Source organism: Marmota flaviventris, chromosome 6, assembly GCF_047511675.1.
Source record: "Marmota flaviventris isolate mMarFla1 chromosome 6, mMarFla1.hap1, whole genome shotgun sequence".
In the NCBI taxonomy this organism is placed as follows: domain Eukaryota; kingdom Metazoa; phylum Chordata; class Mammalia; order Rodentia; family Sciuridae; genus Marmota; species Marmota flaviventris.
This window is the reverse complement of record NC_092503.1, coordinates 156828337-156843485: the sequence shown is the minus strand read 5'-3', so window position 1 is coordinate 156843485 and position 15149 is coordinate 156828337. Positions and strand designations below refer to the sequence as shown.

The 15149-nt window shown below is 46.4% G+C and overlaps 1 protein-coding gene across 2 annotated transcripts in view; it reads right to left on the bottom strand.

Annotated features, from left to right (window-relative positions):
* Carmil1 (capping protein regulator and myosin 1 linker 1) overlaps window positions 1-15149 on the bottom strand; it is a 236655-nt gene that overhangs the window by 37142 nt on the left and 184364 nt on the right. For both annotated transcript variants that reach the window (XM_027948328.3, XM_071613725.1), the window contains 3 exons: window positions 11944-12119; window positions 8787-8874; window positions 6474-6620 (listed from right to left, as the gene is read on the bottom strand). In XM_027948328.3, the coding sequence (XP_027804129.2) occupies window positions 6474-6620; window positions 8787-8874; window positions 11944-12119 (411 nt within the window). The remainder of the gene's footprint in view (window positions 1-6473; window positions 6621-8786; window positions 8875-11943; window positions 12120-15149) is intronic.

The following is a 15149-nucleotide window of genomic DNA, read 5'->3' as shown; positions in this document are numbered from 1 at the left end:
CCTAACAACCTCCTTATCCAGTTTTTCATTTCATTAATGCATAACCTCTTCAACCCCAAAATTAGCTTAGGTCCATATAGAACCAAGAGTTTTTTTTTTTTAATAAGAAAATAAACATAAAGGAGGTGTCGTCATCACCGCTGAAGATGACAAAGTATGGCGCTTCCGGCCCCATCGCTCTTCCTAGGTCAAATGCACATTCAGTGGCCGAGCTTTTCAGCTGACATTACCAGAGGTAGGTACACGTCATGACCCTGTGTACTGTATTTTTGGGATATAAAGCAAACTGCTCAGGACTTCCACTACCCCTGGTAAAGACCTGCAATAGAAGAATGGATAAAAAAATGTGGAATTTATACACAATGGAATATTACTCAGCACTAAAAAAATAAAATCATGGCATTTGCAGGGAAATGGATGCCATTAGAGCAGATTATGCTGAGTGAAGCTAGCCAATCCCTAAGGAGCAAGTGCCGAATATCTTCTTTGATATAAGGGGGGGCGACTCAAAACAGAGCAGGGAGGAAGAGCATGAGAAGATTACCATTAAATAGGGATGAGAGATGCATGGGAATGGGAGAGAGAAGGGGAATAGCACAGAAGATGGAAGGAGACCCCCACTGTTATGCAAAATTACATATAAGATGGTGTGTGGAAGAAAAGAGAGAGAGAGAGAGAGAGGTGTCATAGAGTGGGTAGAGAGAGGTGATGGGAGGGGAAGAGAGGGGAGGGGGGAATAGGAAGGGTAGCAGAATACAATAGACACTAATATGGCTGTATGTATAAACGTGGCTGTAAAACCAATGTGATACTGCAATCTGTACACGTGGGAAAAAAAGAATTCATACCCCACTTGAATCAAATGAATGATATGTCAAGATCATTGTAATGTTTTGAGCAACTAATTAAAAAAAAAAAGAGACCTGCAATTTCTTCTGCATGTGTTTGCAGCAATGGCATTTTGAGATAAAATGAACAGTGATCAGCACAATGGCATAGAGTACAAATAACACATGGTGAGTTTTATAGGGATACTTATTGAAATGGTTCTTAATGGAGATCCATAGAGCACACTTAAGGAAAGCTATTCGTTGGGGTTCAAGGAAACAGGTAAAATGGGTGAGACTTGGTAGCTACTGCAGGGACCAGGTCCCCTTCTAGCCTTGCATCTCTGCAGGGGCCCTTTAAGGAGCTATGATATGTTTTCCAGACTTTCAAAACTGTGACCACTTATAAGAAATCTGTCACACCCCAGCTTACACATGCACGTTCATATAACTGAAATAAACATGTGGTGTCAATACTGTGTGTTCATAGTTTATTTTATTTCTATCTTGGCCACAGTGTCACAAGGACTTCATGACCAGTGGGTTGAGACCAAAGGGTTGGGAGATGTATCCTGTATGAATTTAAGCCTTCCTTGGCCTCATTTCAGTGGTGGGCTCATATCTCCCGATATGCAAGCAAATTCATGTGCAGATTTACATGGGTGCTAGCTCCCTGGTCCACCAGCAAGCTCAGTGGGTGATGCAGGGGTTCAGCTTCTGTTTGTACTGAGATGTATGGAGTGCCGGTACCCAGCAGACGGACAGTAAACATTTATAGAATGAATGAATGGCCTACTCTGTCCTCAGCTCAGGGGTCTTTTGAGAGAGCTCACCACCACCTGAGACTTCACCAACAAGAAGTACTTCTGCCTCCCCTGGGCCCTCCTGAGAGCCAGCAGCCACCTGCGTCCAGCCTTTCCCTTTGTCCACCACTGGTTAACAAGTCCACTTTAAGGACTCCCCATCTTCTTCCTCTTTGGATGGACTATTCTCTCAAGCATACTACACACACACACACACTCTCTCTCTCTCTCTCACACACACACAAACACACTCTCTCTCTCACACACACACACACATACACACAAACACACACACGTGCGCAAGTACATCTCTTAGTATCTAAGGACAGTGTTCTCCCCAATTTAAATATGAATTCGGAAGACAAAATCTTTCACCCAGAAGGGATTCAGTCTTTGATTTCAACTGTGAAGATGTGATAATTTGGAGTCTTCTTTCACTGGAGAAAACGTCACTGAGGTACAACTCAAAACAGGAGATTCCTCAGCGCTGCAAAGTGAGGCTGAATTTGGAGGAGTCACTGAATCTTTGGTTGCTTGTAAAGGACTTAGCTAGTTTGAAACCCATTACAAACATTTTCTCTTTAGAGATATGCTCTGATGTTACACACACAGCAATTAATAGAATGATTTCTATTTTATAAAGCTGCAGTATCATTTGTTTAATTTAGCTCATAAAGGAAGACCCAAACCATCTTTTATAATTATCGTTGCATGTCAAAATTTGGCTGACAAGATTGCTATTTTCAATCCAGAAGTCAGAGGCCCAATTCAGAGACTGGTTGCAGAAGCCTTGCCTCAGCACAGCTGGCTAATGGTCCAGATCATTTTATGAAGAGGATTTTTCAGGTCCTCCCTACCTCCCATTGGACAGCTGGGCTCCCACTGGTGTACAGGGCTCTGCTAGGACAGCCCTCTGCCCCCTGCAGGGGAAGGCGAGGGTCTCCTCCCAGCAATCTATACCCAGGGGGCAGGAAGTGGGCTCCCCCGGGGTCCCGTGTGTCCCTGGGTAGCTAATGAGATTTCATGTATGACAGATCTCTAGGGATTCCTTGAATAGGGCCTCTGCCAGTGCTCTTCATGCTAGTTAAAAACTAAATAATTAAGGTGACTGTGTCTCAAGGAACCAGAAGAATTCTCCCACATGTGGGGTGTGCCCCCTACATTTGCACAGAGGGCTGTCACTAAATTGATCAGAAATCTTGAAGAACATACACTATCCTTCATATGCGTTCTAGTGCTTTAAAAGTTATACCTCCATTTTCTAAAGATAACAATAAGAACATCACTGAATAAAATTACAAGAAACCAGTAATTCTGATTTGAACAACCTTCTGTACTAATATCAGTGCAGCTGACTTTAAATGAGATATTCTGACAATATTTAAATGAGACATACTGACAAGAGTCTGTACTTGGTAGCACTGTTAATAGATTTGTTCAATTTATAATAGTTGGTACCAGAAAATGAAGTAATTGGTTTAGACTGGTTAAAAATTAGTATTAGACCAAGTCAACTAGACCTTTGCTAAATTTCAGTCTATATTAAAAAGCTCAAAAATTATACATTGAAGTTTGAGGTTGAAATTGTTAAGGAAAAATAATTGCTGCTTCATCAGTGGGGATAGGATTCACAAAAACGTATTCCATAGTAATTCAAGCCTTTTAAATTTCTATTCCTAGGAAATTGCAGTAAGCAGATGAACTGCTCTCTGCATGAAAATCCTTATTTCAGTTTCACGTAGACACAGCCTATGTTTAATAGTTGAGTAAGTCCTGGATTTCTTCCAAAGAAATCAATGATATGGATTAGATCATTGTTCCAAAGTCCTGGAAGGTAATCCTTAAGTTCCAATCCACATGAATATCTGCCTAACATATGCCCTCAACCTTCTCTGCTGCGATTGTAATACTAGTTCATTACAGAGACTTAAGCACTGAACGGCCCTGACTTTTGGACCGAGGAGAAAGCATGAAGATCACAAATCCAAGGACAGGAAAAGAAAAAGAGGTACTCAAAATCTCTACCAACTCTGCTAAAGAAATGTTCAAAAATGCGGTTAGTAGACATCATGTCCATCCTGAGCAAGAGCCAGGACCAATGCCCACATCAGCAAGTAGAGGTGGTGACCCGTCACAGTGGCTTTGCAAGACCCTATGGAGAGCTTCACATTATCTGAGCTACAAGCACACGTCTCCCCTAACAATGTCACAGGCTCCAGCTGCAGCCGGGAAGCCCACCAGCCCTCTAGCTCCAGGTGGGAAGGCCATGCGCATGGGACGCTGATGGTCATCCACACAGCAGTCCATCTGGGCCCTGACATCCTCCATCACTCGGGATGAAATGCTTCTCAGGGAAACCCTCACGCCCACTTAGAAAATGGTCACAAAGGCTGAGCCCTGAACTAAAACGTTTGGGAAAAGCTGTTGGGGAGGAACTGATGATTTGCATTTTGATTTCGAGAGGTGACAGGGCAGGCTTTTGCAAAAGACCAAACTAAGGCTCTGTCTACTTCTCAGTGAGCTGAGAGTTGTACACTGGCTCAGAATGAGACCTTTCAGGAGGGACCCTCCCACTGACAACAGCCCCATAGGTGCTCTCTGTGCGTGGCTGAGGACGGACGGGCAGGCTGCAGGTGCAGAGGAGACTGTCACGGCACTAATCCACTGACTGGCACCTCTTACACAAAAGTTATCATCTTTCATTAAACTAGTAGCAAGTTAACTCCAGCTTTCTGCTACTTAGGTACTTATTAGCCTCTCCAGAGGAATGAAGAAAAAAGATATTAGAACAAAAATTGCTATTTTCACAACAAAAGTCCTGCTCGCCTAAGTATTTGCTGTTGTCATTTTCCGGAGATCTGCCCTGTGTCTCCCTGTCACCCACGTGAGACCACGGTGCTGGTGGCCCCAGTGTTCAGCGGGTGCTCGTCTCAGGAAGGGCCTCGTGCTTACATCCTGGCCCTCTGGGCTGGGGAAGGCCCCTCCTGATCCTGAGGTCCTCCCGCCTGCTGGGTCGGGGCCGCCACACTGCAGACAGCCCGCAGCTCAGCTCTCCCCCAGGTGCTGATGGTGGCCCTGCTCCTGCCTTTAAGAAAGGTCCCCTCTCCTCCACCCTCACCCGGACAGCTCTAGTTAAAGGGAACAACTTTTCTCTTCCTCTTGAGAAACAAAGTCAGAGAAACCAAACTACTACTAACTAGCAGCATTATAAAACCAAAGCCACTTTAGCACAGAGGAGCCAGCCCCCCGCAGCCAGCACCCCGCGCCCCGAACCGACATTCCCATTGTCCCTTTCCATCTCACAAATCATCCTGGTAGGGAACATGCACGGTACAGTTGGTGTTCCACTTTCAATTCACATCGGGAACAGTTACCTTGTGATGATACAGCGCGTGCCTTCCAATGCCTCAAAATGCAAAAAAAACCTGACATATTTACTAAATACCCATTTGACAACTGGACTAGCGAGGTTCTAAAAAACTAGATACTCTCCTACATACATATTGAATATATTTGTAGACTTATATAGTTGCATAGAAATTATTTTTCAGCGTTTTCTGGTGATTCTAGTTTTACTTGAAATGCTGGATTTTATTGGAGGCTTTCTTTGCTGCTCTCCTGGTAGAGGATAGGGCTTCCCATGGGGATTTTATTCACAGGATTTAAGAAAATGATAACAGTATTTTATGAAATAAAAGGAACTTAAGTGCATTAAATTGTCTTTCAAGTTGGAAAAACAATATTCTCCATACCAGACCCTTGGTTTTGAAAGTTAAAAATGAGCACCATTCCTTAACAATGGCTGCAAGTAAAATTTACTAAATTCAGAAGCTAATGTAGAAAGATCTGGACATATGAGAACCCAAACCCAGTCTCACGGCATGCCCTCAGATTAGGAGGAGTTGCTAAAGTCGAATATTTTTGTAAGGCCCACTGGACACAGAGACGAAACAGACTCACGTACAGCTGTCTGGGGTTTGTCTTGTCTGATGTTGTCTGTTTGCAGTGATGGGGAAACCCAGGGCCTCATGCAGCTAGGCGAGCTCTCTACCCCGAGTTATATTCTCAGCATGTTTTATCTTTCATTTTGAGACAGGGTCTTGTAAAATCAACCAAGATGGTCTTGAACATGGTGATCCTCCTGCCTCAGTGTCCCCAGTAGCTGACTAAAGGCATGTGCCACTGTGTCCACCTCATATAACTGTCTTCATGATAAAGTGAGAGACAGCTTAACAGTGATACCAATTTTAAAATAATGAGCTGTTGCCGTGAAATCGTCCACGATCAGATCGCTCTAGTTCTCTAGCCAACGGGATGCACCACTTGGGTGAGGAGCGGAGACCTGCTGTGAGGTGAATGGCAGCGTGTGCTTCAGCCTCACAAGCGCATCAATTTAGTGGATGGGAAGGGATCTCGCATGAACCAGAGATCCAAATGTGAAGGGGATCAACAAGTGGTAGCAAGAGAACAGGGAGCTACAGCAGAGAGAAAGACACAAAACGGTCGACTCAAGGAGACAGCCGCCCAGCACACTTTATTCGTGGAAAACGTCCTTCTCCATATCTTTTGGAGCCTCATTTGAAGACACTTTCCAATCACAGAGGATCTATAAAGTTACATAATCTCCTCCTAATCAATTCAGGGACCGTTTTCCCAGGATGCATGCTAGGCGAGCTCTGTACCCCTCGAAAGGGGCTGTCACCCCTGGTGCCAGCAGCCTCTGAGCCAATGTCTGCGTGGGGTGGGGGAGTGTTGTTTCTCTGATTTCAAACACTGAAAGTTTTTAAAACACAACAGTGCAGGCCCAGGGTGGGATGGGGTGGCCCCACAGGCCGTGTCTTACCATGCAGGCGTCCAGGTCTTCCAAGCGCTCGGCCTCCGTCAGGTCCTCCACTGGGACCAGGGAGCGCTTGGGCGGCTTCTCGGCCAACTCGGCCTCAACAGGCTCCTGCTGAGGGAGGGTCTGCACACGTCTGCTGAAATGGTCGGCCTGGAGGGTGAAGACCACCAGCAGCAGTTACGGCAGGGCGGGTAGGGGTTGGGGGGGGCCTGACGCGGCCTCCACAGTCGCCGCAGGGGGCCCCTGGAGGACAGCAGCTCCCAGCAGGGCCACACAGAGCCACCTGCCTTTCGTCACCATTCTAAGAAATTACAAACCTCCCTTCACAAATGAGGGGACTACTTGGTCCAATAAAATAGGTAGTGTTCTTCTTATTTTATTTGAGACTCTTTATATCTATTACTAATTTATTTGCTCGTATCTAATTTGCTAGAAATCTAATTTCATATTGCCTGATTTATTTTGGTCTAGTGCTTAAAAGTATCTACTGAGACAAATAAAATGATTGCAACCTTAAGTATTTTTAAAAGACTAAAAAGAAAATCACTTAAAAATTATCATTACTGCTAGTTTTCATATAAGAAATATCATATTTGATATGACTTACTACTTCCATTTTTATATTTTCAACATAAATCAGAATTAAATGTGAAGAGGTGGAATGAGCAGGGCTGTAATCAGAAGGTTGCAGAGCTGCACAGATCTGACACCAGAAATCTGGCTTCTTCTGAAACAATGAGGAGCAGCTGAGGGGTCGACCCAAGCCTGAGAGCACTTCCAGACTTCAGGTGGAGAAAGCGTATCTGAAGCGCACTGCACACAATCCCAGCTTGGACACGTTTTATCACGTGAGATTATAATGTCAAGAGGACATTTAACACAACAACATAAGTGCACTCCTGCGATTATTTTTCAATTCATTTCAATTAAATGACAAGAAAATGTCAATACTTTTTGAGTAAATTCCTGCAGGAAGGAAAACACAAAGAAGTGCCCACTTCAGACCTGAGGGTGGCTGTCACACACACGCTTGCTGATACGTGTCCAGGGTCTGTGTCGTGAGCAAGCGTCTTGAGGCAGTTCCTAGAGCGGTGGTTTACCAATCAACTGTTTCTACAGTGGATTCTCTGGATTTTACTTGTGCTTATTTTTTACAAAAGGAAAGTCTGCGCTGGGAGACTGCATGATGTGTCTCCTCCCTGTGCCAGGAAAGAGCTTCTTCGGCTTAACGTGGTGATGAATCAGGATTTTAAATGTTTCCAGTTTGGCACAAACCAACACGTTGATAAAGCAAAACAAACAAAAAAAATTTGAAAAAAAAAATGTGGTTTGGATATTGTATCCATGTGGAATTGCTCTGGAAGTTTCCTGATGTCTCCTGAGCTGAGGATCAGGGTGCTCTGGTAAGCGCTCTCTGGTGGGCCAACCCCATTCCCCGGCAGCATCTGAGCAGTGCCAGGGACGCCTGATCTTCTGGATTTTGGAAGAGAGTCTTATACATTATTCTCTTCTGTCTACTGCATGCAGAAGAAACTGTTTTTTTCTCTTCTCTGTTATTATCACCCCCAAACTCACCTCCATAAAACTGGGTGTCTCTGCCCACACAGTTAACCTGAAATACTTTCTCTGGAGAAAACATAAATTCTCTGTCATAAATCACCTGGAAGATTTCTGCTGTACCATGTTGCTAATATTTTGGAGACACAAGATATAACCAGCTGTAAACCCTCATCCGTGTCTCACAGGACTTCGAGTTCCGCACATGAGAATTCTCTGATGTACTTTTCACATGCACTGAAATTGGAAATGCAGTCCCCATGCTTTGCTTAGTCTGAAGGAAATTTATTTTTTCATCGTGGTTCTATCCAAGGTACCTGCCGGGCATTTAGCACCTATCCATCCTGGGATTCCGTCCCAGTTTTCTCTCATATTTTCTTTGAACTCCAAACGTTCCACTTCCCTCCATGTTGTCAAGAATAGTCCGTTCAGAAATGATCACATCCGCACACATAAATGTACTAAAATGTACTAAAAATGTGAATTTTAGGCTTTGGCCTCAACATCATCTCCTACCAAAACCTGCATCCTAAACGAAGAGCGAGGTCTCTGGGTCTGGTGGCTTCTGCTGTGCCCTGCCAGTCCCAACAGAGAGACTCTGACACGCTCCAGGATGGCTGGGGCCGGCGGAAGGGGAAGGAGGAAACCAGAACTCAGCCTGCCAGGCTGTGATGGAGTGGGTGTGGGAAAGAAGCGTCACCCGCACACGGGCGGGCGGCCCGCCCGCCCGGAGACCATCCCAGACTGCACAGCACTCACCAGCTTGTGATGGCAGTGAGACAGTGCGTCCAGGATCTCGTCCACGATTCGGTCCGACAGGAAGGAGGCCACTGTCAGCTTCACCTCACTGTGTGGAAATCAAAAGGGAGAAGAGCATTTTACCTTGAGCTGGGTAGACCTGTCCTCCACCCCCGTGGTGATAAGGTCTGTCTTTGAAAAGGGACGGTATGAACGTGAACAGGGGAAGGAGCCCCCAAAATAGGCCTGGGGACGGCCATAAACACCCAGGTGTGACCGTCTTTACCCACTGCAACCTGCCTCTCTCCCTTCACAGCTGGAGACATAATGGTGGGAATGAACGACATCTGCATAAAGACGGGCTGGAGGGGAGCCACGTGGACCAGACACAGGTCACCCACTGATGTGAACAAAAGCAAACCCAGGCTGCAGCAAATCAGGAAAGCCTAGTCGGCTTGTTAAGGCTTGGTTAGGATTTTAAAAAACCTTCAAATGGTACCATATTACACTGCTTCGGCTTTGACTGACCAGCTTACAATGAAAAGGTACAAATGCACTGGGTCTTTATCTTTTAGGAACAGTGGTCACTAGAATTTTCAGTTTGGGTGCCTTTTACCTGACCTCAGAAAGCTGCCCAAACAGAAGGGGTCTGGAGTTTTTGCCAACAGACTTGGCCACTAAGGTCTCTGTCCTACAGCTGGTATTTTAGTTAATTTAACAATGTGGTCTTCCTAAGAATTCAACTTCCATGTGTGTTTCCAGGCTTAACAGCCCTGCTTTAATGCACATCTGAACAGTTGTTATAAATACCCAATAATTCAAATGTGCCAGAGAGATGAGTACCCACAGTCCAATACTGTCTCTTAGGGTCAGCCTTCTTTTGAAGTCGGCAATCTGCCCGTCTTTAGAGCAGGTAAAGAAGTTGTCAAAATAAAGTCATTTATCGTGAAGCCGAGGTTGAACGGTGGGTATTTGCGTAACAGGGAAAGCTCTTTCTAACTCACAGTAGTAGTCAGGCTTGCGGTTTCTCTTCCAGGAAGATCTTGATGAGGGGAGGAGAACAGAAGCACTCAGGCTCGGATGCCGACAGGGAGAGCCGTCCGTGCAGAAGATGAAGGGACGGAGCCCTCACTAGCTTTTCGGTTTATTTGATGCTTTATTCCTCTGCACAGTGTCCCCTGGTAAGAATCCCCCAGGTGCCATATCGAAAACACGAAAATACTCAAAATACAAGTTCCTGAGTGCGCCAACCTCCTGGGGAGGCCGGGAATCTGATTTCAACAAGTATTTCCTCCGATTCTTTTTAGGCCTGCCCGGGAATTTTACTTCCTCATAAAACTCAGTTCCTGGGCTTTTCCTCTCTGTCTCCCACTCTCTGAAGGTGGGAAGGAGTGGTTTGTCTGTTTCAGATTGGAGCACCAGGAAGACAGACTCCAAAAAATGTGATCTTGTCACACCTCGGGTTGTCTGTCGTCCTGCGGCCAGTGCAGTCCTCCTGACTGCTCAGGGTGCAGAGTTCTGCGGGAGGGTGCTGCTCACCCCGTGTGCACAGGAACGTGCACCTGCAGGCGCAGGAGCACCCTGCTGTCAGCACTCTGCTCAGTGTGGGACAAGAAGCCAACTAAGGAGTCCACGGACGTGAAGTGCTCCCCAACGTGAAGACCTGCACCCTGTGTCAGCCTTCTGAATCTGCCATTTTCAGGAGAATGTGATACCCCAGCAAAGACCCCTGAGAGGGATGTGTTGGTGGGCGAACCCACTATGAGGAAAGAGCGGTGGCCAAAGTATCTTTGTTTTTCCTTTTCAAGGGAGACATTTGATATACTGTATTTTATATTCTAACTGTTTATATTTTAAATATGTAATACTTAAACAACTTTTCAATAAAAACATCTGAAACCACAGATATTAGAAATGCATAAGGGCTGGAGTTGGAGTTCTTAAACTTGCCAACCTAAACTCTCTGGAAATCTCTTTTCTTTTTGGCACCAGGGATTGAATCCAGGGACACATAGCCACTAAGCCACATCCCTAGCCCTTTTTATGTTTTCTTATTTTCAGGGTCTTGCTGAATTGTTTAGGGCTTCACTAAGTGGCGGAGGCTGGCCTGAACTTGTATCCTCCTGCCTCTGCCTCCCGAGCCACTGGGATCACAGGCGTGCGATACCAGGCCTGGCTTCTGGAAATCGCTTTACACCCTCTCAGGTCTTCCTAGCTGCTGACAATTCAGCTGAAAGGCTCTGGGAGCTTTAGTGTAAAATAAAAAACAAACGCAGCAGCTGCATCTTGGACCTGAGACTGTCAGGTTGCTGCAGGGGCTCCAAGTGCCCATGTTCTCAGCCCGCCTTCAGGAGCTCGATGGTGGGTCTGGCCGGACTTGTTCTGCTCTTCGTGAAGATCATCACTTTGTCCATTTCAGATTGGAGCACCTTTATGTGTCAGCACCAACCCAACTCTCTAGACAGGAGCTGTTATCTTTGCTACATCAAAATAGTCCCATCAATATTCAGAAATGGTTAAAATGGAAAATTTTAAATGCTCCGGAGCTTGGCTATTAGCCCTCTGATTCTCCAACAGAGAAACACAATGGGACCTGGCTGTGCTATCTTGGAGTGCTAGCGTCTTCCATGGCTCTCTGCAGAAGCTCGGGAAGGTTTGTCAACAATCACAGCAGAATGCTTTTATGATGGTATATTCTTGAAACTTTTTCAAACAGACATATGAATACTTCAAAGACGTCATTAGCACATTAGCACAGACCCACCAAAATAATCCGGAAAGAAAATGTGACATGGTCAGAGTGGGCCTCTGACTATAGGCTGTGCACTTTCTCTTGATGGGTGATAGAAAGCCAGCTCTTTGATCTTTAAGCTAGCAATTTAGAAAGGTAAAAGATGACTCTCAGAAACCAGCAGTTACAAACGTGTACCATCCCCTTTCAATATAAAATCCTCAAAGAGAGCCAATAACACCATGCTCTTGAGCCATGCAGGCAGACATGTGGCCTTCATGTTGGAAATGCATGAACCCTGTGCATCTATGCACAGCTACGTTTGCAGACAGTCTGCCCACCAGACAAGCCTGGGCATAGCGCCTGGGGAGGATTCCGCCCACAACACCTCACACTGCCTCGACGGCTGGACCCTGCAGGTCCTGCTCACGAACGCAGCCAGCCTACCTGATTTTGTTCAGGATGTCGATCCCAGACTGCTCCAGCAGCACATTTTTAACAAAGGTGCGAGGGATGGAGATCTTCTCAGTGCTGGCGTGAATCAGGTCTTGCCGGATGTGGGCTCTCTTCATCACGTTGGGGCAGAGGTTCTCAGCAGCATCGACCATGGACTCTAGCAGGGCCTGCAGGGGACACGAGGGTGATGGCACTGCTCCTATGACACTGTACCCAGAGGACAGGGCCACATGGAGTCCAGAGCCCAGGGCGAACTGACTGCCGAGATCACAGATCTCAGGAAGTCACTGTAAGTCAGACACTTGGCAGGACCATAAAAGCGTCACTGTGGCTTCTGAAGGACTCTGGTGTGGCAGCTGAGCGTCATGCAGGGCCACAAATGGGAAGATGCAAACATCGGGTCTGGACAGCAACCTGCCCAGCACACTGCCCTCCCTGGCCCTGGAGTAGAAACTTACAGACGGGAAATCCAGACCTAGAAACCATATCAGCTTGCCAACAAGATTTCCCAAATCACAGAAACCCCAAATTAGGGCAAAACCTTCAAGAGTTCTATCAAAACAGCAGTAACAAAAAACAAAGCCATCAAAACTACTGCCAGTTTCACTCTTTTAAAGAAAAACTTTAGTGTTAGGTAGAACAATAATTACAATAACAACTAAACAACACAAATAGCAACAGACAAAAACGTTTAGTGTTTACAAATAGCACCAGAAGCAATGGTCACAACACATTCACCCAGCACTACAGTCTAGAAGTGTTTCTGCACATTTCATCCTTCCAGCGTGGATGACGTGGAGCCGGGCAGGGCAGCTAGGCGTGTGACTGGGACTTTACAGCTGAAGAATGTGAGCTGAGGGACGCTAGATGGTGTGCGGACACCCACTGGATAGGACGGTGGTGTTGAGGGTGAGGCCTAACCGTGACACCCAGCTCGTGGTGCGGGGCAGGCTTAGTCATCTCTCAGTTCTATCTTCCTTGCCCGTAAAATGGCAGTAAAAGAAAAGTTGTCACTTCGTAGGGTGATTGAGGATGAAATGCTGTCACCTATGTAAACTGCCAGGTAGAGCATCCAGCACACCGTGAAGGCTCACCTGTCACAGACGTGGTAAGCATCTAATTTCCAAGACCCTCACTGGTAAGAACTAGTTTAAGGCCAGGCTGGGATCCCATTTCTGTTCCAGGGTGAACAAGGACCCACACAGCACAGTTATTGGAAGGACCGTGTCTACCTGCCCCCATATTCACCCGCAAAGCGTCCACCCACTAACAGATCTCTCCTAACCCTGCAGGAGGAAGAGCAGAGTAGCAGGCGGCTGTTTACCAGCCTTGTGAACCCGGGGGAGGAGAGGAAGAGTTGATTCCAAAAACACCCCTATTCTGACAGTGCTCTGCCCTGTTGTGACTCTGGTTGAACCATTCCTAGATCAGTACACTACCCCATGAGAGCCCCCAGCCACTCTGCTGCCAGAGCACCGTGCGTCAGTGTAGGACCAACTCTTTCTCTATGGCATGCATAAGCGCGTCTGGTCCACACAGCCCAGCACACCTGGGAAGAAGGACCCAGGTGTCAGCACGTCTCACGCCCGTGTGCTCCTTAGCACCCCAGGAACTTTCTGAACAGACCCCCGCGTGGCAGGGCCGACCCCCGGGGAATGAGCTCCCCCGGGAAGGAGAGGAGGAGGCCTGCCTTCCAGGGCAGCCCTGCCCAGAAACGGCTGTGGACGGTGGACTCACACCTAGCAAGGGGTCTGCAGGGTCCTGCATCTCGTCTGCAGACTGTCTACTGCCCCCATCTCGTTCTGCTTCACAGATCCATGGAGGTGCCCTGGGCCCTCTAAGAAGGAACCTCAGCTGCCCTGGGCATTTAGTTCCACAGCCTTTTGCAGTTAGTTCCCACCTGCACCCACCACCCACCAACAGGATAAAGCACTTCCCACCTCCGGTCCTTCTATCCATGATTCCTTCCATCCACATACCGACCCTTGAGTGAAGTCAGACTTGGGCATCCTGTTTTATACATGGGGAAACTGGTTCAGAGGAGGCGAGTGACTTTCTCAAGGCCCCTCAACAGTACTGGAAGTTCAGACAGAAGTCTGCCTTTCTCTCTCCTGCTTGGGTTCCCTTATGCTTCCTCAATCAAAAGACTCAGGTCTGTGTCAGTCCTGGAAATTCTCAGCCACAGACTTCAAATGTTGCCTAAGCTCTTCCCTGTTTTCCTTCTTCTGGAAATCCACGCTCCTTCACTTTTCCCTCGTCTTCCTCTTCTGTCAGTCTGCACTTGGCTACCTTCCACCTTGCAAAGAACAGGGCCTGAATTTGAAAGGTGATGATCAGGTTTCATTTTGTAAGTTTCTCCCTAATGACAGTTAAAAGGATCTGTATTTCTTAATTATGAAAATCACCAGTGGTACTCAGGAAATATCTGTGGAATGAATTGGATTCATATCTTAGGATGCAGTACCACCGGTTCACTCTTGCAACAAGAAAACAAATTACAAATACAACCTCCACTCTCACCTGTTCTGAAAGCCTTCTTCCTCTTCCTTTGGAAAATATAAAGTGTAGAAAAAAGAAAAACTCATAGGCTTTCCTTGGCCAAACTGAGTTAATATTTGACAAACGCTACTTAAATCCTTCAAGTCTCATATCCTGAGTAAATTTGAGATTTTTCAGTGAATTAGTTCCCCATTAGAGCCCTGAATAGAATCAAGAATTTCCCAAGCCAAAACAAATACCCTAAAACTTAAGTGCAGAAGAGAAAAATCAAAGCTTCCTTATGTTAAAACACTCAAATCCCATTTATTTATCTATTATTGCTCCAGGAAAAAATGCTAGGATCAAAAGACAGAGAAGGGGAGTAGAGTGTCATTCAAAGCACCCAAGGCAGGCCAGTCCAGAGCGCATCGCCTCTCTCAAAGGAGGGATTTCTGCAAACAGGATGCCGCCTCTGGCTCCTCCAGCAGCCTGCAGAAGAAGCGGCTGATCTAGCCATTTCTCGTGCTTTCTGAAATAATGCTTTTGAAAGATGGCTCAAAGAACGATTTGAGCATGTTCTCATCCAATATTCAAAATGCCCGTCACTGGTTACGACAGCCAACGATCAAACACGGAAGCCAGAAGTGATTCCTCTCCGAGCCTCAGGACACCCAGACGATCCTGCACGGGGCAACTTGTCAGCATCTGCTCAGCACGCC